The sequence below is a fragment of the Phaethon aethereus genome (assembly GCF_964289735.1).
Source record: "Phaethon aethereus genome assembly, chromosome: 2".
In the NCBI taxonomy this organism is placed as follows: domain Eukaryota; kingdom Metazoa; phylum Chordata; class Aves; order Phaethontiformes; family Phaethontidae; genus Phaethon; species Phaethon aethereus.
Window position 1 is genome coordinate 1,411,212 of NC_138582.1, and position 24,605 is coordinate 1,435,816.

At 50.3% G+C, this 24,605-nt stretch overlaps 1 protein-coding gene across 1 annotated transcript in view; it reads left to right on the forward strand.

The window, feature by feature from the left end:
- The window catches only part of ZC3H3 (zinc finger CCCH-type containing 3), a gene marked incomplete at both ends in the record, with an annotated part of 182,547 nt that overhangs the window by 139,695 nt on the left and 18,247 nt on the right, over positions 1–24,605 (forward strand). The window contains 2 exons of the mRNA XM_082015055.1: positions 2,522–2,591; positions 8,326–8,457. Coding sequence (XP_081871181.1) covers positions 2,522–2,591; positions 8,326–8,457 — 202 coding nt within the window. The remainder of the gene's footprint in view (positions 1–2,521; positions 2,592–8,325; positions 8,458–24,605) is intronic.

The window sequence follows — 24,605 nt, forward strand, 5'->3', positions numbered from 1 at the left end:
AGCTGAGTGACGTGAGGGCCTGTCCTGACCACGCACTGGGTCATTTCTTCTAGCAGCATTTCTCAGATCCGCTCAGATCCATGCAACAGGTTTGAATCCTTCAGCCTGTGATGCCATGAAGCTACGAGACTTGATAATTTATTACAGTGGAACTGATTCATGTTGCCAGCTCATTATACCTGCCCAACAGTTGATTAAACTATATTATTAGTCGTTTAAAAAGTGTAGAAAAGCCAACTCCACTGATGAACTCCTTGAGTAATTTCTCCGTAAAATTGCTGCTGTGCTAGAAATCATTTGGAGGTTACATAAAGCTCGATGGGAGACCATAGAGGAGGGAAAGGTGATTTTTTTTAAAAACTGATTTCACTCGCTTGCACTCATTCTCCCGTAACATATCCTCACAAGCACCGAGGCGCATGTGTCCAAGGTATCTGGTCAGGATTACTTCTGGTGACGTAGAGGACAATGGATGCCAGCTACTGAGTCCTCACTTAGAGTCCTTGTTTCTTCTTATGTTGGCGACAAAGTCTAGTTTTGGGTTGTGCTCTTTTCATACTCTAGGAATTGCTGGTTCTTGAGGCCTTTTGGGTCTCCATCCTGCCCCATTTCCATGAATCACTAGAGGACAATGCTGATTTACACCTTGTCTTGTGTCTCCTTACCCTGGTGCTTTCTAACTCCAATCCTGTTCTTTAGCTTTCTGTTATCATCTCTTAATTTTCTCAGTCTGCATTTGTTTTAGAGTGTCCTTTATTTTCCACATCTGGGTGTTTTGAGGAGGTGCACGTAGCTTATGCTGTGATTGCGATCATCTGCAAACCTAGTTGCCATCAACCAGCTGGTTCTCGCATCACAGAATTACAGAATCACAGAATCATTAAGGTTGGAAAAGACCTTTAAGATCAAGTCCAACCATCAACCCAACACCACCATGCCCACTAAACCATATCCTGAAGTGCCACGTCTACATGTTTTGTAACACTTCAGGGATGGTGACTCCACCACCTCCCTGGACAGCCGGTTCCAATGCTTGACCACTCTCTCCATAAAGAAATTTTTCCTAATATCTAGTCTAAACCAACCCTTGTGCAACTTGAGGCCATTTCCTCTCGTCCTATCACTGATTACTTGGGAGACCAACATCCACCTCACCATAACCCCCTTTCAGGTAGTTGTAGAGAGCAATAAGGTCTCCCCTCAGCCTCATCTTCTCCAGACTTGAACAACCCCAATTCCCTCAGCCACTCCTCCTAAGACTTGTGCTCCAGACCCCTCCCCAGCTCCGTTGCCCTTCTCTGGACACGCTCCAGCACCTCAGTGTCCTTCTTGTAGTGAGGGGCCCAACACTGAACACAGGATTTGAGGTGTGGCCTCACCAGTGCCGAGTACAGGGGCACGATCCCTGCCCTGCTCCTGCTGGTCACACTATTCCTGATACAGGCCAGGACGCTGTTGGCTTTCTTGGCCACCTGGGCACACTGCTGGCTCATATTCAGCCGGCTGTCAACCAGCACCCCCAGGCCCTTTTCTGCCGGGCAGCTCTCCAGCCACTCCTCCCCAAGCCTGTAGCGTTGCATGGGGTTGTTGTGACCCAAGTGCAGGACCCGGCACTTGGCCATATTAAACCTCATCCAGTTGACCTCTGCCCATCGATCCAGCCTGTCCAGATCCCTCTGCAGAGCCCTCCTACCCTCCGGCAGATCAACACTCCCACTCAGCTTGGTGTCGTCTGCAAACTTAGTGAGGGAGCACTCGATGCCCTCATCCAGGTCATCAGTAAAGATACTGAACAAGACAAGAATCTATATGTTCCCACTTATACTTTGTTCAAACCAGTCTGAATTTTATTTTGTTTTTAATGAGTCTCTCCATGCTCAGCTCTAAATTAACACAGATTTTATAAATAAAGCTGGAGGCATATTCTGTGCTCCTGAACCTCCCTGCAAGGCTATGCAGCTCAGAACACATATCCCTGGAGTCTGCTTTTGGGAGTTCAGACCAGCGCTCTTAACATGATAACGTGTATTTTATTAATCTGCTGTCACACTGGTATCTCCTAGGAAAACTTCTGAGTCCAAACGTCCTCACGTGTTTTGGGATCTTCATTTCTATTTTGTGCCTGTCTCTGCTTCTCCTGGTTGTTGGCCGCTCACGAGTTGTTGGAGGTCCTCCTGGTGCTTTATCTGGCATCTGGTGTAATCACGGCTCTAGGAAGGACCTTTCTCCTTCTGGGAGCATCATCTCTGAACCTTGTGGTACAGGCCTTGCTCTACCTACTAATGAGCAGCCAAATACAGTGAAAGAACAAAATCTATGAGGAAGCATCAGCTTCCTAAGAAGACGACCTGTACTAATTTAGGGTGTGAAATGGGCTTTAACAGCAAGCTCAGCAGCAGTTGTGTGTATTTGTGGCCTTGGTACAAACATGGCAATGGGGCAAGACAGATGCTTGGTGTTTAAAATCACGTGTTTTGTGACCCGCCTTGTGCTCAACCCTCTCTTTCTGGTATATCTACAGGTTTCTCCGTGGCACGTGCAAGAAGACAGATGGGACATGTTCGTTTTCCCACAAGGTGTCCAAAGACAAGGTCTGTATGGCTTCCTAATGAGCGTGGTGTGGCTCTACGAGTGAGCAGATCTATGCTGATGGTTGTAGGGAAGTCTACCTCGTCGAGTGCTTCCAACAGAGTTCGTCGGTAGTTTGCTTGCCAAGATGTTCAGGCTCATGATGGCGTGAGAGCAAAGTGTGTCTCTTCAATCGGCACGGGGAATTGGTAGATGAATGCGTTAAGCAGCAGATTGAAAAACAGAGCACCTGGGGCTGCATTGGGTAATGTGCATTGGGTTAAAGAGTGCTTAAACTCCAGGGATCGGAGAGAAAGAGCATGGAATAGCATTTAGGTTGTGTCTAATCCTCAGCTACCTCTGTAAGAGAACCCTTCCCTCTAAATGACTCAGTGCTGGGGTTGGAGGAGGAGGATAGGAGCTTGGAGGTATAAATTAACCTTTCTAAAAAGCCAGGCAGTGAAATAGGCTGGCAGAACAGCTTTTGAGTTCATCATCGTTTTCAACTTTCTTGATATATTTGAGGCTCCACAGTTTTATTACACGGAGCGAGGTGGAAAAATAATTAGGTTTTCTTTGAGTGATTATCAGTTGACTATCTAGCAGATTAACCTCCATTCAGCGCCTAGGATCTTCGGTTGGATGTAGCTTTGGAGACCTCAAGTGTTGAAGCCGAGGCGAAGTAGGTGCTGAAGGTTAAGTGTAGCCGTGGGTCCTTCGCTGAGCTGGGATGTGCTTCGAGCATGTATTTACATTTCAGCTTTGTTGGATGGATTTGGAGGATCATTTCTCTGCTACAGACAAAGGATCACCCAGACAACAGCAGTAAGATTAATCCCACCGGGGTATTGAAGTGCCAGCCAAAGTGGTGTCACTGCATGGGGAGCGCTTTGTGATCGGCTCTGCTGTCAAGGCTCTGCTGTCGGGATGGAGATGCTAGAAAGCAGGATGCGAACAAGGACTGGTTTTCTCAGAGAAGCCCGTAAGGCTCAGTCCTTCATCGCGTTGCTCCATGAGGCTGCAGCTCCCCTTGCCTGTGTTTCTGGCATGTCATTTGTCAAAAGCAGCTTTGTCAAAGCATTCGCAGCTGTGCCTGGGGCACAGCAGGGACCAGAGCTCCCCTGAGCTGTGCTGGATCTTTAAGCGCTACTTTTAATTACTCAAGTTTTGGTTGTTTAGCCTGTGCCCTGTGAATTGTCCTTCTAGCATCTTCTTCTCCCCACTCCCTTTGAGCATCACCCATTCTCCATTCCCCATCCATAGCATCATGTAGGTAATTACCATGCAATTACTGACCTGTAAAGGATTTAACCCATGGGGTGTAGGGTCTCACCAGCATCTGGGAGAAGACCTTTTCCAACAGCATTTGCCTTGGGGCACGCAGTTTTTTTGTCTCCCTTTCCCTCCGTTTGCCTAAGGCACATTTGTTGTCAGTGGGGAGCTCATAAGTTATCCTGGCGCTGAGCAGAGTCGCTCTGAACAAGGCACAAAGCACCATATGTTTTTTACATGTATCTCTCTTCAGAGTCACTTAATCACGAGTATATAAAATAGAGAAGATAGACTGGGGACAGCTGTACTCCCTGACTCGTGGCATGTCAAAAGAGGGATGAGGATGAGAATTGATAGAAGGAAAAAGGGCTGGTTTGTTCTTTTTTTTCTTCCTGTGACATATAGTTAGACTTCAGAAATAAAGAAGCCGACTTCAGAAATAAAGAAACCAAGAAAGAAGAAAGCTTTGCAAAGGGACTTGTTGTTGGTGTATCCACAATTCACAGAATCACAGAATCATTAAGGTTGGAAAAGACCTGTTACAAGTAATGCAGATTTGGAGTGGGCGTGGAGCCAGCGGCTTCTTTTCACCCGAGTAAGTGATGTGCAAGTGTTAACGGCAGCATGCAACCCACTGCCTGCGCATCTGTGCCAAAGGATTGATACTCACCCAGACTGCACGGGGCCGTTGGCTTACATCTGTACGGGCAAGCTAAATGGTATTTCAGCAGGTGCCGGAGCTTGTTTTTGGTCCCAGGGCAAAAAACTGGATGAGACTTAGGAGTTGGAGACGTCCAAGGAGCCATTGTGGTTGATGGTTTGGCCACAGCTGTGTCCACCAAAGGACGCGATGGCTGGATGCAGATGGGTTTTGCCAGGCGGTCTTGGAACCCGGGAATATTCCTTGGCATGTTTAATTTTCTGGTGATGATGTGGCCTCAGTTTCCCCTCCAGAAATACCGTTGTCTCTTGGTGCCTCAAGCAGGACCCCAAGCTTTTGGCTGCTGGGCTCTGTTTTGGGTGGAGAGGTGGGGACCACTGCCTCTTAGCAGCACCTCACCAGTTAGGAATGGGGAAAGAATAATGATAATACCATTGTGGTAATAAAACTGAATTAAAAAGGAGTGTCCATGCTGAAATCTTTTGCAGAAGAGCTGGTTTGCTGATGGCATTTTGGGGCCAGAATCCCTGGGAAGGGCTCCCGTGGGGCGCAGGTGGCCTCTGCCCATCTCACCTTCTTCCTTAGCAGTTCACCACTACCGAAGCATCGTCTAAACCCAAGCTGAGTCGTTAAATTAACAAGCCTACAAACGAAGCAGGCAGGTGCCAGCTCTCTTACGTGCCTGAGAAACAAATGCTTTCGGAGCACGTGTTTCTGGCCCTGCACGTCGCGCTCCATGGCGAAGGAGGATTATTTTTCACAGGATTAGGTGCCCCAGGGGCGGTTCAGAGGTCCCCGCTCGCCACCTTGTCGTCGGCGCGGGCTGGAAGAGAAACAACCTCCTCTGCGGAGTTCAAGCCTGTTTCAGGGTGATTTATAGCCGCGGGGATGCTGCTACCCAAAGCGAGAGGCGACTTTGCTTTTCAACTCCCGTAGCTCCCTGTTAACCCAGGTGATTACTCGCAAAGGTGGCGTGAGCCTCATTTATCAGCGGCGGAGAAAGGCAGGTGAAGCCGCTCAGCAGAGGAAGGCAGCGGTTTCCCCTTCCTCCTGGGTGTTTTTGGAGCCGATTCCACCCGCTCCTCGGATGAGGGATTGGCTTGTTTTTGGCTATGTGAGTTGGGGTTTTAACGCGATGGATAATTTTCTTCGTGTGGCTAATGATGATGCGATGTCGTCCGTGGTTTGGGGCTTGCTGGTTTTGCCGATTCCCCATTAGTTGACTCTCGATTTCACTGGATGGTTATGCGGGGGGGAACCCCACAACCTCCTCACCAGAAAAGCTTCAGGTTGTTGTCATTGTGTGTCTCACCTCGGTGGGAAGTCACTGGGGACGGGGCCCTGTACCCAGTCCAGGAGGTGAAGGACTGAGGGCTTGCGGGGCTTAGTTTTGGTTTGAGGATGAAACTCTTGTTCAACTTGGGAGGGTGACCCCGTGCCTCAGTTTCCCCACTGAAAAATGGGGGCAATCCCTCTGTTTTACATGGGAAAGCTGCGTGGGTTCAGCTGCCGCAGCAGTGGGGAGCAGCAAAACCCTTGCGCCAAGGAAAGGATGCTCTGCGGGGCAGAGGGCTACTCCAGATGCTCACGAGGCTTTGCAGATGCTTTCAAAACCCAAATTACCCCTCTGGCAATGGAAAAGGGAACCTGGAGGAGAGGAAAAGCTGGCAGCTGGGGAATTTTGCCCCACAGGGGATGCAGGGCAGAGCCCTCGGCTGAGGAGCATCTGTCGAAGCGATGCGTCAGGAGTTTCTCCGCAACGGGGCAGAGCCACCAGCGCATCCCAGTGATTGAGAGAAACCGGTAAATCTGAATGAATGGGTTTGTGAGCGAAGGTTAGCGAGAGGCTAGGACTCGGGCAACCGCCCGCTGCTGCTACAACAGCTTTTCCCCTTGAGGAACTCGAAAAGAATCAGCATTTTTCTCCCTAATAGAGCTTCAAAACTCTGTTGTGAGCAATTTGGAAATTCACGTTGAGTTTCGGGTTCATTAGCTGCTGGCTCCAAAGCGTGTACATAGTCAAAGCTGTCTAATACGGACGCACCGCACCAGTGCCTTGAATTAATGTTATTGTTATTTGTGTGGACGTAGTGGGGTGCAAACAAGGTTAATTGAAATGAGAGTGCTGCTTCCTCTTGATAATGGCTCAGGCTTGACAGCTAGGAGGAGTTTATTTTTGTAGAAGAGCTGCCTTTATTATCCCTTTTTATTAGAGCTAATTTGGGCTCTATATCAAAAACTACATTAAGGGAATCATTTACGGTCACACCACCAGCACCAAAAAAGATAGCCCCAGAGCCCTGTCCTTTATGTTAATGTCGGCAGTTAAAAGACAATTAAAAATAAACTCTTCTCTTTTAAAGCACCCTTTGTTTTCTTTCCTCTCCGCTTACCCCTCCTCTCTCTATTTCTCTCTTTGCCTCAAGTGAGCCAATTTAGTTAAAACCCTAATGTGCCCTTCAGGGAAAGGGATTTTTCCGAATAGCCTCGGCTGGGGTTATTGCAGAATTGTAAATATTAGTTTGGGGATGCTTGAACCGGTGGGACTGAGATGCCAGCGGTGAATGGAGGGATCGATACAGTAAGGAAATTCGGCGCGTAGGCGAGCGGCAAAGGATTGAACAGGAGGAACCGGAGTGTCGCGGCGGCTTCGGGAAGCTCATGTTCCCATCGGCAGCTGGCTAGTTGGGTCGGGAAGTTGCCTGCGGTAGCCGGTGAGTTAAAGATGCTGAAATATCGCAGCAGGCTGGTAATTTGATTTTAATTATAACAGCTGGCAGAAGGTGAAGTTTGTGGTTTGAGGACGATGAGGATCCTTGCTCGTTTGCTTTTCCCCGTCGGCTGTCGCGCTGCTAAAGCTCGGGAGCGGTGAGTGCGGGAGTGGGGCTCTGCTCTGTGGATCCGACCGCTGTCCTCCTCGACGGCTCGCGGCAGGAGCCCGGGCTCTCCTCCTCCTTCCCCTCCCTCCTGGAGCATCCCTCCTGCAGCACACAGGGACAGGCATCATCACATTGCTCGCAGCCCTTGGGGGGGTGCCAGGCTGATGCCTTCACATGATGCAATCCCCCCGCAAAATACTTGCGGAGGTGCAAGCACTTGTTTTCCCCCTCGCTAGGACCGACCTTTTGGAGCCTTTATCTAACCCTCCATCCAGCTCTGTATCTACAGAAGAGCTAAATAGCGGGGGCACCCCAGGATGCTGTTTTGACCTTTGCAATGGCCGGAACCCCTCATGGGAGCGGGCAGCTGGGCTGGGCACGAGCCCTGTGCTGCTGTTCCCATCACAGCCGCTGCATCACTCCTTGGAAAGGGTGTTCTCGGTCCTCGGCCACGCGATGGTGCGCTCGGCTTCAGTACTTTTTGCGAGTGAGGAGCCCGGGGAACAGTCGCCCCTTCTCTCCTCTTCAAGATTAGTTGGGAGCGTTGGCAGAAGATGAACCTGCCACGTGCGTTGTGCCAGCAAAGCCGTCGCGGTAGCAGAGCTTACTACGATTCCTTCATCCCTTCCCCATCCTGTACAAGAGGCTGTTTTCTCTCTGGTGGCAGTTTCATGCTTTCCACCCTCTCTCCAGCATCCCGAAGGATGCTAAGGCAACCGCATTCGCCCCTCGTGCAATATATACATTGGGACCACGTAATGTCAGGGAGCTATGTTGCGAGAGACCAATAGAAGAGCTAAAAATACCTCTGGGTTCAGTGGCTGGCAAAAGGCGTATAGTTATTTTACTCATGTCACGGTTTTATTTCGGTTCTGGGTGTTGGAACGGTTCCTAATCACGAGTCGGGGGAAGCACTAACAGGTTTCTCATCCTCTGCCCTTGCAGATGCCGGTGTGCTCCTACTTCTTGAAGGGGATCTGCAGCAACAGCAACTGCCCGTACAGCCACGTCTACGTGTCCAGGAAGGCAGAAGTGTGCCAGGATTTCCTCAAAGGCTATTGCCCCATGGGAGAAAAGGTAAAGAGGGGACCAGCTCTTGGGCTCCCAGGATGGATGCGCCTTTGTTGAAGCTACAAGCTGTTTTTTGCGTGAGCTACGGCACCGAAGGGAGCCGCAGAGCTGGAAGCTGCTGAACATCGGGATGTGATGAACAGCAGTCCCGTGCCTTTCCAAAGGGATATGGGCAAAGTGGCTTGGTTGTCTTACAGGCAGGAAAAAAAAAGGAAACAAATTAAAGGCAGCAGCTCACAAATGTTGTGCTGGTGTTTCCCCGGGAAGGGCCTCTCTGGGATGTCCGTGTTATCGGGAGTCTGCTGCCCGAGCCGATAGCACCTGCCCTGAAAACTGAAAAAGCTGTGAAAAAGCTGTGAGTCCCTGTTTTACATGGAAAAAACACAGATATTAATGCTTATTTTGCATGCTGGCTCCGTGATGGGTTAAAACTTGAGCCTTAGATCTTGTGGTCTTAGCAGCAAGACCACCCTTCCTCACCTACTCTGCAAGCAACTGAGCCTAAAGCTGTGCCCAGTTACATACCTGGGGGCTTCATGGAGCCCACCTCCAGATGCTGGGGGCCTTCTGGTTTAGATCAATGCCATAAAGTCCTACATGGATTTTATGTGCACCCTGGGTAGACTTGCAACCTCATCCATGAGCTTATGGCACCCTACGTAACATGCAGAGCTTGAGGGAGCGCAGCTTTCGTGGAGCAGGGCCTGGAGCCAGCTGCCACTTGCTGGTTTGCAAAGCAATTTTAGGGCTGTTACTTGCAAAAAAGATGAAATTTTGTGGCTTATCCGGCATCTCGTGGCTCCCTGCTTCTTTATAAAGTGTTGCAAGAAGTGGGTGGCAGCAAGCTCAATTCCTCGGTGGTGTGGAGCCACACTGCAGGCTCTCGCCTTTCCTTGCTTTGTGGCTAAGGAAGAAGCTTGGCCAGGCTGGTGTTACCCTAGGAATCAAAGCGACTGTCCTATCTGACTCCTCTTTGCTCTTTTCCATTAATTTACTAATATTTTTGTTTCCTAGTATGAATGACTTTCATTAGTAGAGCGTGTGGTTTTCTTTTGGGTGCTGTGAACAAAATATGGGCCACCTTTGCTTGGTTTCTTCCGCTACCATCTCAAACCTCCGAGGTGATGCTGTCACACAGAGTCCCCAAGCAGCCATAGTGCAGAAGGGGCAGCCAGCCAATTTGCCACCAGGTTTGAATAAAGCAAATGTGGACTCTGAGATTTATGGAGATGATGCTTTTCTGCTCTAGTTGAGAGCTGCCAGGCTTTTCTCTGCTGGAGCGGGTTATGTGGTGGGATTTCTGCTCATCCTTTGACCATGCTTATCCTTTAACCATTGTGGCCAGCAGGGCGAGGGAGGGGGTTCTGCCCCTCTGCCCCGCTCTGGGGAGACCCCCCTGCAGTGCTGCGTCCAGCTCTGGAGCCCTCGGCACAGGAGAGACACGGACCTGCTGGAGCGGGGCCAGAGGAGGCCCCAGCAACGCTCCGAGGGCTGGAACAGCTCTGCTGGGAGGACAGGCTGGGAGAGCTGGGGGGGTTCAGCCTGGAGCAGAGGAGGCTCCGGGGAGACCTTCCTGCAGCTGCCAGGGCTGAGAGGGGCTGATAAGAAAGATGGGGACAGGGTTTTTAGCAGGGCCTGTAGCGACAGGACAAGGGGTAACGGTTTTAAACTGAAAGAGGGGAGATTTAGACTAGATCTAAGGAAGAAGTTTTTGACAATGAGGGTGGTGAAGCCCTGGCTCAGGCTGCCCAGAGAGGTGGTCGATGCCCCATCCCTGGGAACACCCCAGGTCAGGTTGGACGGGGCTCTGAGCAACCTGCTCTGGTTGGAGATCTCCCTGCCTGTGGCAGGGGGGTTGGAGTAGATGGCCTTGAAAGGTCCCTTCCAACCCAAACTATTCTGTGATTCTACAATAATGCTGTGCAACGTTGGCCCAACTCCGGGAACCTAGCTGGAGGATGGGAGCCATCCTGTTCTCTCGATCTGCTTCTCTCTGGGGAGTTCTCTAGTCACCTCTAGGGCACGTTTGATATGGAAGAACACATCACATCAATGTCCTGGCCTGTGAAAGCTTCCTCGTGGAGCTGGAGGCTCCAGGTACCACATGGAAAACACGACAGTAACTTTGCAAGCGCTGCTTTAAATGGGCTCTTCGCCTGAAAAAACGAGCTGCTAATGAAACAATCATTTTCTTCGCCTTGAGTCTGCCAGATCGCAGGGCACCATCCCAAATATGCCCCAGTGGGCCTATGGAACGATATTATTTTATTGCATTTAATAGATAACGCATGAATAAATGTCTGCCTAAGCACGGTTTTGCTTAGACTTGCTGCTCCTGGCGATTTCTAACTCCCTTGTGACTTTGGCTGCGTTTCACCAGGGAAATTGCTGGGATGAGCAGTTGGATGCGTGGATCCACGTGCTGCTCTGGGCTGAAGCCCCTAAGGGCTATTCTCCTCCTTTTCTCCGTCCCTGGAGCTCTCGTTGGCAGAGGTACAACCCAGCAAGTGAAGCTGTAGGTGCTCAGCGCCCATCACCGTGGTGTCATCGTGCAAAGCCACCAGCCTATCCCAGAACCCAAACACAGCGGTGGATGGTGCCTTCTGCAAGGCAAACCCATCCTTTCCAGAGAAGAAACAGCTACGGAACAAAAACCAGGCAAAAGGAAGGGGAAAAAAGCCAAAACCGAGAGCTTTAAGGAAAACAGCAGAGTGCAACGCTAATAAATTAGTCTGTGCCTAATTACTTTTTGCGGCAGCACGTGGAGGGGACTGCGTGCAGGATAAACATTTCCTCCAAAGGAAAACACAGGCATCCTGCCGCCTCCCTCTAGCACAGCGCTAGCCACGCAGGCAGGGTCCCTACAATTATTTTTAAAATATTCCAATTTAAATGAAAATATAAAAGAGATATTTAGAATATTTATTCTATTAGTAAAAGTGCTTACTGTGTCACTTTTAGAGTGTCAGAAAAGCATTCTCCTACAGATGATGGATAGCAGCCTGTAATTATATATGGGGAGAAATTGCTGAGCGGGCCATATTTAACTGGGGAGGAGAAATACCAGCTTGGGCCATTAAGGGTTAATTTTATTCTCTAAATAATATAAAAAGTGCTGAGTCCATTCCTTTGCTCAAAGTAGAAAGTCCTCAAATGGACCCCGGAGAGTTTATAATATTCTACTGAATCAAGTAAAAATGTTAACCTTGCTTCATAAAACGATGGCTTGTTAAAGATGCGCAGTCCCTTTTCTTTTGAATAATTTAGGACAGGAGTAAATCTCCTCTTGTTCTGCCTTTCCCTGTCCGAGGAACGGCGAGAACCGTCTGCCTGCGGTCTGAACCGCAAAGGTGCGCGACACCGGTGTAGCATCCTCAGAGGATAAACTCAAAGGAGGATTGCTGGTAATTAGGAATTTAGGTCCTTCTGTGCCGGGGTTTGGCACACTGGGCTCTACTCCCAGTTGTGTTTCCTCTCTGTGCTCCCTCGAAGAAGCACGATTTCTGGTTTTTATCAGACCTTCATAAAAAATGTCCATTATTATCCATAATTTATGGCATGTCATTGGCAATGTCGCCTCTTAAGTACTTTCTAGATGTCTTGCAGGATTCTCAGGCCAAGTTGATTGGCCTTTGACCCATCCAGTGGGCTGTAACTCCAACTGCACAAGCTCTTTGTACAAATGTTGCCGGGACCGGCCCACTCTGGCTTCATCAGGAGCTTAGAACAAGTGAGAAAGCTTTAATTTTGCCTCCCCATGTCCCTTTTTCAGGAACGTAGACTGTAGAGGGTAAAGGTCTCTCCACCCCTGGGGAGAGGGGACAGCTCCCCTACAAGAGCGTGACCGTGTCCTTCATTAGGGGAATGTTACCCCCAATATTAATCATTTCCAGGAGGCAGCTGGTAGCAGAGCCAGGACCCTGATTTCCAGCATTCTCACCGGTTCCTTGGTTGTGTTTTGGGAAGTTTCTCCAACCTTCCAACCTGTATGCACTCAGTGGACCTACAGCTTCCTAAAGGGAGTGGAAGAACCTGAAAGTTCAGCTTGGTGAAGCAGTCAGTGAAATACAGCTCCAAACAGCTCTGCTGCCTGAATCATCTCTAAACACAACGTCATACGTGTCTTAGCTAAAGCCGTGAAGTGATGCCTACCATGGAAATTTCCCTGCCGCCTTGCCTGGAACAACCGCATCTTCTTCGGCACCATGAAGTGGTCACGCTGGGTGAGGCTGGTCCCTCTGGGCTGGTCACCTGAACTGCAGGAAACCCGAAGGGGGAAGTGGGAGGAGAAGGAGAAATGGGGCCCCTTGCAGATGTTCCCCAGTGTTTTCCAAAGATGTTTTGATGAACTGCTCTATGGTAAAAGCTCCTCTGTGGTTCCCCCGTCCCTCCTCTGGTACAAGTCCTCATGCCTGCATCTTGGCTTGGGGCACTGGTTCACTGGGAGAGGATGGGATGAGTCTGGTGGGTTGAGATAGCACCACTGAGCGAGGCCGTGGTGGCACGTCCCCTAGCGCTAGGGAGAAGCAGGAGGAGATGCAGTCATGAGCAGGCTGCATGGCCAGCGAGCCTGGACGAGGGATGCTCGGCTTGTCCAAGAGACGATTTCTCTGCCAAGCCACGCCCACGCTTGGCTCCTGAAAAAATACACAAATAATATGAAATAATACCTGGCCCAAAGGAGCTTGTAAGATTATAACGTGCATTGCACGTCAAGCTGCTGTTGCAGTATTTGATGGCTAACCGTAGGCTGAGATCTCTGCATGGTTGAGAATTTGGACCTGGAAATTAGGGCAGGCATTTGCATTACATCCGTGGACAACCCCAAGGAGCAAGTGCCTTGAGATTTGCTTAACAGGCACAAAATGTGACTTATTGGGGAATAAACTGTATTTGGAAGAACCATGGCTAGGGCAGGTTTTGGTACTGGCATCCTCCAGCCCTCGCAGCATGTCAGAGCAAAGGCAAGCAAGTCAACCCGGTCCCCTCTAACTGCTGCATCTGTAAAATTGTTTTGTATTAAATAAGCTTTTCCCCCATGGTGTACATTAGCGAGCGTGCTGCATTAAATACCTATCTTCATATTGTTTCCATCAGCCGCCTTGAAGCCTGTGGGTAAATTGTTCCCCCGTGGGGACTGTTAAGCGGTAAGACACAGCGAGATTAAACAATGAGGCTACCATGAAAACGCACAGGGAGATGTACTGGAATAAATCACAGGGAAGCGGGGGCTGTGTGCCCCAGTGTTTGCCAGCAACCCATCGTTCCTGGGGAACCCAACCGGCACAACCAGCACAATGATCTGGCAACGTGCGCTCGCAGCCCAAAGGCCAACCGTGTCCTGGGCTGCCCCCAAAGCCGCGTGGCCAGCAGGGCGAGGGAGGGGGTTCTGCCCCTCTGCCCCGCTCTGGGGAGACCCCCCTGCAGTGCCGCGTCCAGCTCTGGAGCCCTCGGCACAGGAGAGACACGGACCTGCTGGAGCGGGGCCAGAGGAGGCCCCAGCAACGCTCCGAGGGCTGGAACAGCTCTGCTGGGAGGACAGGCTGGGAGAGCTGGGGGGGCTCAGCCTGGAGCAGAGAAGGCTCCGGGGAGACCTTCCTGCAGCCAGCCAGGACTTACAGGATTAGGAACCACAGAGGCGCCTCAGGGTACGTCCCGGCTGCACTTCCAGCCCTTCAGGCATGAAACCAGGGGTCCATAAAGGAGCTTCGGCAGCGCAAGCCCCCGCTATCGCACCTTACAGCCCCATCCTCCTCCCCTTTCCGCCTGCAGTGAGCAGCCACCCACAGTGCCCTTCCTCACGTCGCAACAGCTCTTGTTTTCTCATGAAAGATGGGGACAGGCTTTTTAGCAGGGTCTGTAGCAACAGGACAAGGGGTGATGGTTTTAAACTAAGAGAGAGGAGATTTAGACTAGATCTAAGGATGGTGAAACGCTGGCCCAGGTTGCCCAGAGAGGTGGTTGATGCCCCATCCCTGGAAACATTCCAGGTCAGGCTGGACGGGGCTCTGAGCACCCTGCTCTTGTTGGGTATGTCCCTGCTCATGGCAGGGGGTTGGACTAGATGGCCTTGGAAGGTCCCTTCCAACCAAAACCATTCGGTGATTCTATTCTGTGATTCTATGACCAGCCCCCGTCCCTGCCGATGAAGCTTGACCAGGGGACCTGCCATTGCAGCAGGGATGCTTGTGGTTGACCTATGCTGGGTTTGCCCGGCGCTCTCCTAAAATCCCATCTTTTCAATCCTGCTGAGTTGCTTGGCCAACAGCCTTTCACTGAAGCTCTGATTTACACCTTATCCACGTAAAGTATTAGCAAAGCTCAGGCTACCACGGGTAGGTCTGGTTAGCATGTGCTGCCCAAGGAAGTGCCACTTCCAGGTGGAGTGTGGTGTTTTTCACAGTGGCAGCTGCTTGATTTTTCTGTAGAAAATTCAAATGCGGGGATTTTTTCTCAGCTGTTGCCTTGTTCTCGTTTGTGTTTCTCTAGTCTGATGGTGCATTAGGTTGGTTATTTTCTGGTGGAAGTTTAACAGGTTCCCACCATAAACTTATTTCATGTGTCTGATACATTAAATTTAGCGCATTTCATTAGGAAAAGCCACATGAGCTGTTAGCAGCAGCTAAGTTTAATGTCTTTGGGGTCTTCTCTTAATTATCCAGTGCTCGGTTTGCAATGGAGAGTAGCAGCCTGGGGTCCTTGTTCCCCTTAATCTGCTGTCACAGAAAGGTGAAGATCAATGCTGTTCATATTGCATGTTCTCAGCTGTTTTGTGTTGCCTGCTGGCTAAAGCAGCGTTCGTCTTTTCTCACAGCCAACAGCCATCAGATTTTGGTCTTACTGAGTCTTTTTTCCCTCTCCTTTAGTCCCAGGTTGACCCCAGCCAGCTTGCCTTTTCCTTGAGCACATGCAGTCATTGAGGAACCTGTGCACGTTCATCCACGTAGTTGCTGGCTCATTCCCAGCTCTGGAATTACACTCCACCCCCATCTTTCATCGAATCATAGAATGGTTTGGGTTAGAAGGAACCTTTAAAGGTCATCTAGTTCAACCCCCCTGCCATGGGCAGGGACATCTTCAAGTAGATCAGGTTGCTTAAAGCCCTGTCCAACCTGACCTTGAACGCTTTCAGTGCTGGGGTATCCACAGCTTCTCTGGGCAACCTGGTCCCATGTCTCACCATCCTCATTGTAACAGATTTGTTCTTCATGTCCAGTCTAAACCTACCCTCTTTCAGTTTAAAACTGTAGCCCCTCATCCTGTCACTCCAAGCTCAGGTAAAAAGTCTATCTCCATCTTTCTTAAAAGTCCTCTTTCTATATTGAAAGACCACAATAAGGTCCTCCCTGGAGCCTCCTCTTCTCCATGCTTCTCCAGCCCCATCTCTCTCAGCCTTTCTTCCTAGGAGAGGTGTTCCAGCCTGATCATCCTGGACTTCTGTCCCAGGTTGTCATAGTGGCCACCACAGCACCTGTCACATATGGTGTGGAGGTAAAGGACACTGGCTCTCCTCTTCCTGCAGCATCAAGAGACTTTGTGACAGCAAAAACCTTGGAGGTGCTTAATGGCAGAAGCTTCTTCAGTCTAGCAAGTGTAAGAATCACAGTGATTTATTAAGCTGCGTATAAATCCTTTAAGAATCGCTTCTTGCTTCTCCATCCTGCTGTTCTGATCCGTTGTGCTCCTTCTCCCTGAGGGCCCCGCTGCTGTGGTTGGGCTGTGTGGGACGGGAGCTGCTTTATGGTCACTGCTGCCGTTTCAGAGATCCAACCTCTGCCTTAGAGGAGAAACGTGTGGACAAACCTCTGGATGAAAAGTCCATTGAGGGTTGTTAAACACCTTCTGGCTGTGGAAATCCTGAAGGCCCAGACTGCTCCTTGGTCTCGTCCCTCCAAAACTGGTACTGGCGTGGCCAGAGAGGATCTGGGAGAGGTTTTGGATGTGTCGGGGGTTGTGAAGGGAAGCACCCCAACTTTGCAAAGAGCCTTCTCCTTTCCCTCCAGGTGTGCTAGCATCACGAGAGGCCATGTTTTGGGGCTGAGTTTCTTCCAGATCAGTTTTCTGAGTGGCAGCCTCATACTTGTGAGTCTTCAGCATCGCGTCAGTGGGTCAGCGAAGGTTTGCTCGTCTCCCGGAGGCCCTTCGGATACTGTGTGAGACCTTAAGCAGCTCCTTCATGTGCGGATCGTTTGGCCCACGCTTTTAGTTTGGAACTGACTAAGAGGTTTCAAATGCGGATGATTTTTCTTTCAAATCGCCCCAGGGCTGAAGCATGGAGACAACCAGCTGCGGCAGGAGCAGATTTCCAGACTCGAAGCTCTCACCTCTGGACTCCATGACGTTGTTATGCTGAATTAGACCCAGTCAAGCTGAGAAGCTCCTCCGTGCCCAGCTGCCAGGGGGGCTGTTTGAAGTGCAAGAAGTCTTAATACAAAACCTCTTCTCTCGGTATTAGCACAGGGCGGGGTACAGAGAAGGCTAAGCTTTGAGCCATCCCAAATTTTCTACGTCTTGGCCTTACCTCCGTCTTACTCCTTTTATAATCCTATCACAACTGCTTCCGATTTCCTCTCCCCTTTGATTCAGAGAGAGCGGGTGGTGGCAGAACTCACTCACGGCATTGGGTAGGGAAGGACAAGGTCTTGTAGGTGTGCGGGATCTGGCCGGACTTGACGAGAGGAGCCATGGGGAAATGGCAGATCGATGGACCTCTCAACATGATGAGGGGCTGCCCAGGAGGCAACTGGGGGTGATGTTCATTAAAGCTGTAAATCAGTGAAACGAGTGAGCTGATCAAAGGGTGGAGAAGAGGAAGAGGAGAAAGACTTGCATGATTTTGCTGCTGAGAGACATACCACTTGTCTCTTCCATCTCAGTGAAATCTTTAAAGATGACCCACGTGGAGATGGGCTTACTGAGCCCCAACTCCCTGCTCCATACTTCCTTGTCACCAAACACGTCCTGTGCCGGGCATAAAGCTCCCTCCTGCTCCTATTAGACGAATCAAACCTCAAACAGATTAACCACCTGCGTTCATGAAGTTTGGGCGTTAAGGTCTGGACATGAGCAAATTGCTTCTTCTAAAGAGATGATCCATTTTATACACCTCCAGCGGGCGAGCACGATGAGGAGGTGTTGCGTTAAAGCATCTCGGCAGCTTCTCCTCCCCCTTCTCTCACTTGTGCGAGGGAAAGAGTCATTTAAGATTTAAATTTATCTCTGTCTTGCACACAGCTGTTTTGGGCTCAGATGGAGGACAGGTGGTAGAAACGCCCTGTCTTGACTCTGGAAACGCTGGTTGCGTGCGTGAAGCTTTGCGTGGGGCTGGTTTTAGAGGTTACGAGCCGTCTCCGGGCTTTTTCAGGTAGGATGTCAACATGCATGTGGGGGGAAAGAGGAGAGGAGTTTGCCAAGTGAATGCATCAGCATCCTTTTTCCTAGTGCTGGAGCAGACACAGCATGGAGAGCTACCTGGGCATGACTCTCTCACCTTCATTTTGACCCAAATTGTGTGGTGTCTGTTTGCCAGGAGTTTTTAGTGATATTTTAGGCATATCTGTAGACAATAGCCACATATCCATCTGTCCCAGCTGTGGGTTCATGGTGTGCTGGGTGGACCTCAACTCTCCTGCTGGTTTTCAGTGCTTGCAGGCATGTCTAGGTGGCACTGGAAGTAACTCCTGGGCAGTAGGGCAGCTCCTTCTCCGGCACAGGGGATTTGTGGCTTACCTTCTCCCATCATTCAGAAATAGCTGACGGAGAGCACTGCTTTTGATAGCTCTTTTATAGTCCACTGCGGCAGTATGAAAATCAACTACAAAAGCAACTTCATTGCATTTATCTTTAATTTTGGCTGTGTCTGACAGATGTTTTCTGGCTGCTAGAGTTGCCTGCTTGATTTGGTTTTTTTCCTATAATGTTTAGCAGAAGTCTTCAGTCAACAAAGTGATTAGTAAGTAAAATTTTGATTAAAAAACCAAAAAGGATAGGTTTGGTAATGAGTCTGCTTGTAAGATCACAAACGGTGGCCAGGCTGGATTTGAGCAGACTGAGATCTGTCCGGGTGCATTCTGTTGGCTTGCTGGGGACATTGAGTCCTTGTGCATCTCCCCTGGGTGACGATGGCTGTGCTGCTGATAGCAAGTGATAAATCTTGGTACTGGTGATGGGAGCTTTCTCTTGAAAATGCGTTGTAGCCTGCAGAGGAGGTTTAAAACTAATCAGGTTTCTTCCATGCCCAATCCTACCCGTGTATCGCTGTGGAAATCTATGTGGGTTTCCAGTTGCATCTTATTTACCGTACTCTGTAATGGCATAATGAGGGTTCTTATTGCTACTTTAATTTAACTGTAGTATCTTCAACAGCAGTCAGATGCTTACATTAAAGATGTTGCTTATCAGGGCAAACTTTAACTGCTTAATAGCCTGGGCTAGTTGATAATAGCGCCTAGATAAACACCGGTCTGTGATTTTCTCTCTTACACTTTAATATCTTTGTAGAAGGGGGGACATTGCAAAACCTGAGAATTAGGAAGTTCCGGGGAAAAGCAGTTGCTGAATCACAGCTATAAAGTGGGAGTATACTGATGAGGCAGAGAGTTCTTGATTTCAACCTGAACTTCTGCACAAATGAACGCAAAGAAGAGCAGATTTCGTCTTTGCTTCCCGTGCTGGAATCTCCCTTCGTTCCCATCTGTTCTCTGCTATCGGATGATCTCTGTGTCCTGCGAACAGTGGGTGACACCTTCCCTGAGCCACCTGGAAGCACGCTTGTGGTGGAGCCCCTGTCATCCCTGATGCAGATGATACTGTAGGGGATGTCGGGTGGATGTCTGGCTTGCTCCATCCCCAACAGTGACAATTTGGGGTTGGTAATTGTGGTCGATGGGTTCCCCATGTGAAACTGGCTCTGTTGTGGCTTTGGGGTGTGATGGATGAGATTGTGAGGGTCTCTCATGGAAGCAGGGTTCCTCCACAAAGCAGTCCAGGGAGTGACTGAATGTCGTAGACATACCCCTGCAGGGGTGAATGCTGGTCTTTGCTTTTCCATTTGCAGTTCACCTGCTGGATGTTGGCATCCAAAGTGTTACAGTCAACGGCTCAATGTCCAAGTGGAAACCAGTACCAAATGGTGTCTCTTAAGGGTTTGTACTGGAACCAGTACTGTTTAATATCTTCATCAATGACATAGTGGGATCAAGTGCACTCTCAGTGAGTGCAGATGACACCAAGCTCATTCCATTGAGGGACGGGATGCCATCCAGAGGGATCTTGACAGGCTTGAGGACTGGGCCCATGTGAACCTCATGAGGTTCAACAAGGCCAAGTGCGAAGTCCTGCAGCTGAGTCGGGGAAACCCCCAGTATCAGCACAGGCTGATGAAGGGATGGAGAGCAGCCCTGCGGAGAAGGACTTGGGGGTCCTGGGGGATGAAAAGCTGGACATGAGCTGTCAACGTGCACTCACAGCCCAAAGACCAGCCATATCCTGGGCTGCCCCCAAAGCCTCGTGGCCAGCAGGGCGAGGGAGGGGATTCTGCCCCTCTGCCCCGCTCTGGGGAGACCCCCCTGCAGTGCTGCGTCCAGCTCTGGAGCCCTCGGCACAGGAGAGACATGGACCTGCTGGAGCGGGGCCAGAGGAGGCCCCAGCAATGCTCCGAGGGCTGGAACAGCTCTGCTGGGAGGACAGGCTGGGAGAGCTGAGGGGGTTCGGTCTGGGTAGAACTTCTTGTGGTCTTTCAATATAGAAAGAGGACTTATACGAAAGATGGAGAGAGACTTTTTACCAGAACAAGGGGCAGTAGTTTTAAACTGAAAGAGTGTGGGTTTAGATAGGACATAAGGAAGAATTTTTGTTCTGATGAAGGTGATGAGACCCTGGCTCAGTTGCCCAGAGAGGTGATCGATGCCCCATCCCTGGAAACATTCCAAGTCATGTTAGACAGGACTTTGAGCAACCTGATTTATTGGAAGGTATCTCTCCCCATGGCAGCAGGGTTGGACTAGATGATCTTTGAAGGTCCCTTCCAACTGAAACTATTTGATGTTTCCTTCTTAAGCTCATGGCTTTGCTTTCATGGTGGCTCAGTTGGTTCCAGGTGCTTTGGGGTTGGAGTAGCGCTGAGTTGCTCACTGTCACTGGGTGGTCTTCCTCCATCCTCTTGGCTTGCTGTCTTTCTTCTATTTATATTTTGGCTTATACTGTCAGCAAGTGTTGTCAAAGCTGTGCAGCTCTCCTTCAGGCTGAGATGGGACACGGACAAAAACTAAGCCTGGAAAATCCAACCTCCAGCTGTTGCTGGAGGCAAAGCTCTTTCCAGTCTGCAGGGAGCTGGGGCTGAGGAGTGAGACCAGGCAGGAAGCAATTCCTAAATGGGAAGAAACATTTAAAGAAAAAAAAAATCATTGGAAATGCTCAGTTATGGTAGCTCTGCTCCTGCTCGGAGCCGAAACTTGGACGCATCACGTGCATGCGTGGTGGGGAGGTGCGATGCTCTTCAGCATCATTTTGCTTTGTGGGAAATTCCAATTACAGAGAAGTAACACCCTCAAACCAAGGAGCAGCAAGATGAGAGGAAACAGTCAGCAGTGATTTAGAGGAAGCTCTAAGGTGATGGAGAAGGGATGCGAAGGAGGTCCCCATCCCTGAGGTGATTTCTGTTTGGGTTGAACCATGGATGCTGCAGGGACAAGGCTTTTCCTTGCCCACTTTAATCCCTCCCAGCTATTTTGCTGCCTTTTAAATATGATGTTCCCAGTGATTTTAGGAACACCGTCCCATTCTGCTCCAGCTCCAGAGGTATTTTAGCCCAAATGTTGTTTTATTGCCTGCAAATGCCAAGGGAGAGGGTTCACGGCTTTGTGGTAGATCCCCGAATCCTAGCAAGCATTTGGAGAAGGCCATCAGAAGTCATCGCTTCCCTGCAAGCATTTTGCTAGGGCACCAAACTGTGTTTTGGGGGCAGAAACCCGTTTTGGAGCAAATTCCTTAGAATAATTGTGTCGGCTAAATTTCTCCATCATTATTCCACAGCCTGGATGATGTTTGGATGTATTGTCCTCCAGGTTTTAACGCCAGGGAGCTGGAATTTTTTTTTTTAAGGCTGCTTCCATCTGCACCCAATTATAAAAAAGCCATCAAAAAAAAACTATTTACTGGCTGTCAGTTCGGAGCGGTGTCAGAAAACAGCTCCGCCACCTCCAGCGATAGCTTCCCAACAGCCACTTAGTGCTGAGACGTGGTGGGTAAGAGGGACATTAAAACAGCCTGACATCAATCCAGCCGGTTAATCCTGCCGCTCGGCGACGAGGCTACCTGTAATAGCTCCGGCGAAGCTGCGTGGATGTGCAGAAGGCTTTACAAAAATAGAAAGCACTTGAGTTGAGGCATTTGGATTTGGGGGATTAACTCGTGCTTTTCATGCTACCCTTCCCCAGAAGGTCTCCTTGATGCTTTTATCACTGCAGTGCTCTGGGTTTCTAGGCAGGAGTTGGACTCCTGTTTCCATCACGGTGGACGGAGAGATGGACACGGGTCCAAGGAGACGAGAAGATGCTCCAGCACTTTGCCATCTCTTCTCCATCTGCTGGTCCCTTGTCACCTGCCGTCCCCCAGCACTGGGAAAGGAGGGATTGAGCAGGGGGTGTGAGAAGCCTGGAGATACTTGAGAAGTTCAACCTGGGCAAACTGCTGGTAGAGCGGACCAGGGAATGCCAGGCTGGATGGGACCTCTCGTCCCCACCCCATAAGGTCAGTGGGCAGTTGTTGATCGGCCCAGTAACCCAGCTTCACCTTCCTCCCACCCTCCGCTGCCTCCTGCCAAGCTCGTTCATGGAAAATGTTAATTAACGTCATTCCCGAGGCTGAGCCAGGACCTTGCACCAGTTGTTGCCTCCTTCTTTGCCAGGTCCATGCTAAAGAAGGCTGTGCCCTGCAAACCCCCTTGTCCCTGGGTACGTCGGGGTCCGTTGGTCCATTTAAGGCTTTGTGGGTCGTTAGCAGCACCTTAAATTTCACCCAGAGCTGCCTGGCAGCCAGGGAGGAGTCCCGGCCGCGGGGGCTGCCAGCCGGGCACCGTCCCAGCACCGGGCACCGCTGTCGGTCTCCTCTGGGCAGGCAGCGGGGGGAACCCCGGAACGGGGAGACCGGGATGGGGCCAGTACCAGCAGGATGATGGCATCCTCGTCAGCACCCGATGGAACCGGGGGGTTTCTCCCCAGGGCTTTTTAGCGCTGCTGTGGGTTTTCTGTTGTCTCTGCTGGAAGGAACCAGAGGGTTTTTTCTCTTTTTATGGGCCAACCTGTGGACTGGCGGGGGTCCCATGGGGGTATAATTAGCCACCCCGACAGGTGGAAGGGATCGGATGGCCCCCAGCGTGAGGTCGTGCCCGTCACCCCGCAGCCCCGCTCGTCTTCACCCCGGCTGACACACGGCGGGCAGCAAACCACCTTTACAGCGACCCAGCACGTTTGCTCTGGTGTGCAAGGCAAGAGCAGAAGAGCTGCTGTAAATAAACAGAAGGGGCTTTTCCAGCCACCGAGCCCAGCGGGGAGGCGTTCCCAGCTTCACCATCGCAGCTCTGCAACAGCGATGACGGACGGGATGTTACGGAAGAAGGGCCGAGCGCTGGGAACGGTGTGGAAAAGCCATTAGAAACTTGAGCCGAGGACACAGCCCTGGGATTAGTCGCACATGGTTTGTTTTCTTTATTAAGTATCTTTTTGCCATGGAGCCAATAAATGTGGTCTGGTACAATGATCTGCTCAGAGGTCCGTGCTGGGGAGGTGGCACATCCAGCTCCCGGCACCCAGCCGGGGCCGTGGCACCATCCCCCGGCAGGGATTTGTAACCGGTCCCTTGGGTGCTGCGATTTTTGGCTTTTCCCCAAAATAGCATCATTCCTCAGCATAGCAGCATCACTGCCGGCTGCGAGGGTGATGCGTCCATGTGGCTTTTTGAGGCCAGGGCTCTTTTTTCCTGCTCTTCCCCTTCCCAAGTCCATTTTGTGCTGGGAACCGCTATACTGGAGCGGATCTCACATCCTTGGGCAGAGGCTCTGAACAGCTGCCACCCTGCCGATAATTAACCGACTTAAGGCAGGTTTGTACTTAATAGGAAGTTTGCAGGGTGTCACCATCATTGCATGGATGAAGATCTGGAGGTGATGGTGGACTAGAAACCTTCCAGCGTGCAGTAGATCTGATGTACCATCAGGCCAACTTGCCATCACGTGAGATTGATGCCTTTGAACTAGAGCTGGTCCCAGCTATAAGGACGATACGGGAATTGTTTCATGTTGATGCCAGTCAGAAAGGTGATCACGCAGCTTGAGAGTCCATCCCGCCCTGTTTTGCAGCCTGATATTTTATGAAACATAAAATCTTCAGGTTTTGCTCTTATTTTTCTTGGGATCCACTTGTCCTGGCAAAGTGGGCTCAACAGCTCTACCCGTCCCTCGCCACTGAAGCCATGTAATTTCTGGGCGAGCATCATCATCCATTGCTGCCCATCCAAATAAAGAATGGCTTTGGGCAAAGCATGTGAGGAAAAGGGGACTGAGAAGATAAACCATAGAGGTTTGCAGGTCTTGTCCGTGTCAATGATCTCAGCTGGCCCCACGCTATCTCAGCTTTAAGCATCCCCAGCTCTCCATCGCCCGGCAGCCCCCGCGTTCATCCCAGCCTTCAATCCCTAATGGGCCGTGCATTTTTTTTTTCCCCCTCCCCTCTAATTTTGCTTCACTTATTTTTAAAGCGGTTATCAGGTTGAGGGGTTTGCTTTTCTACTCACTAATATTTTGGGAAACATTCCTGCCCTTGAAAGCTGTCCTGTTGCTGCCTTTTCCAAGCATTTATTCTTGGTCCGGCCATATCCCATCTGCAGGTGGAGATGTCTGGACCAGCACAGGTTCGGAAAAAGGTAGGGAAAAAGTGAAAGCCATTCTTCCAAGACTCTGCTTGATTCAAGTGTATGTTTTCTAGGTGGCTTGCAAGAGAATGACTGCTTAAACATAGCATTCTGTGCTGGAGGAGATGGTTTTCCCATACCCAAAATTCAACCCATGCTTGAATGGCATACCCAAAAGAAGGATCGATGTTCCTACCAGCTGGGGACAGGCAGGAGCCAGCCTTGCCTGCATTGGTGGGATGTTTGAG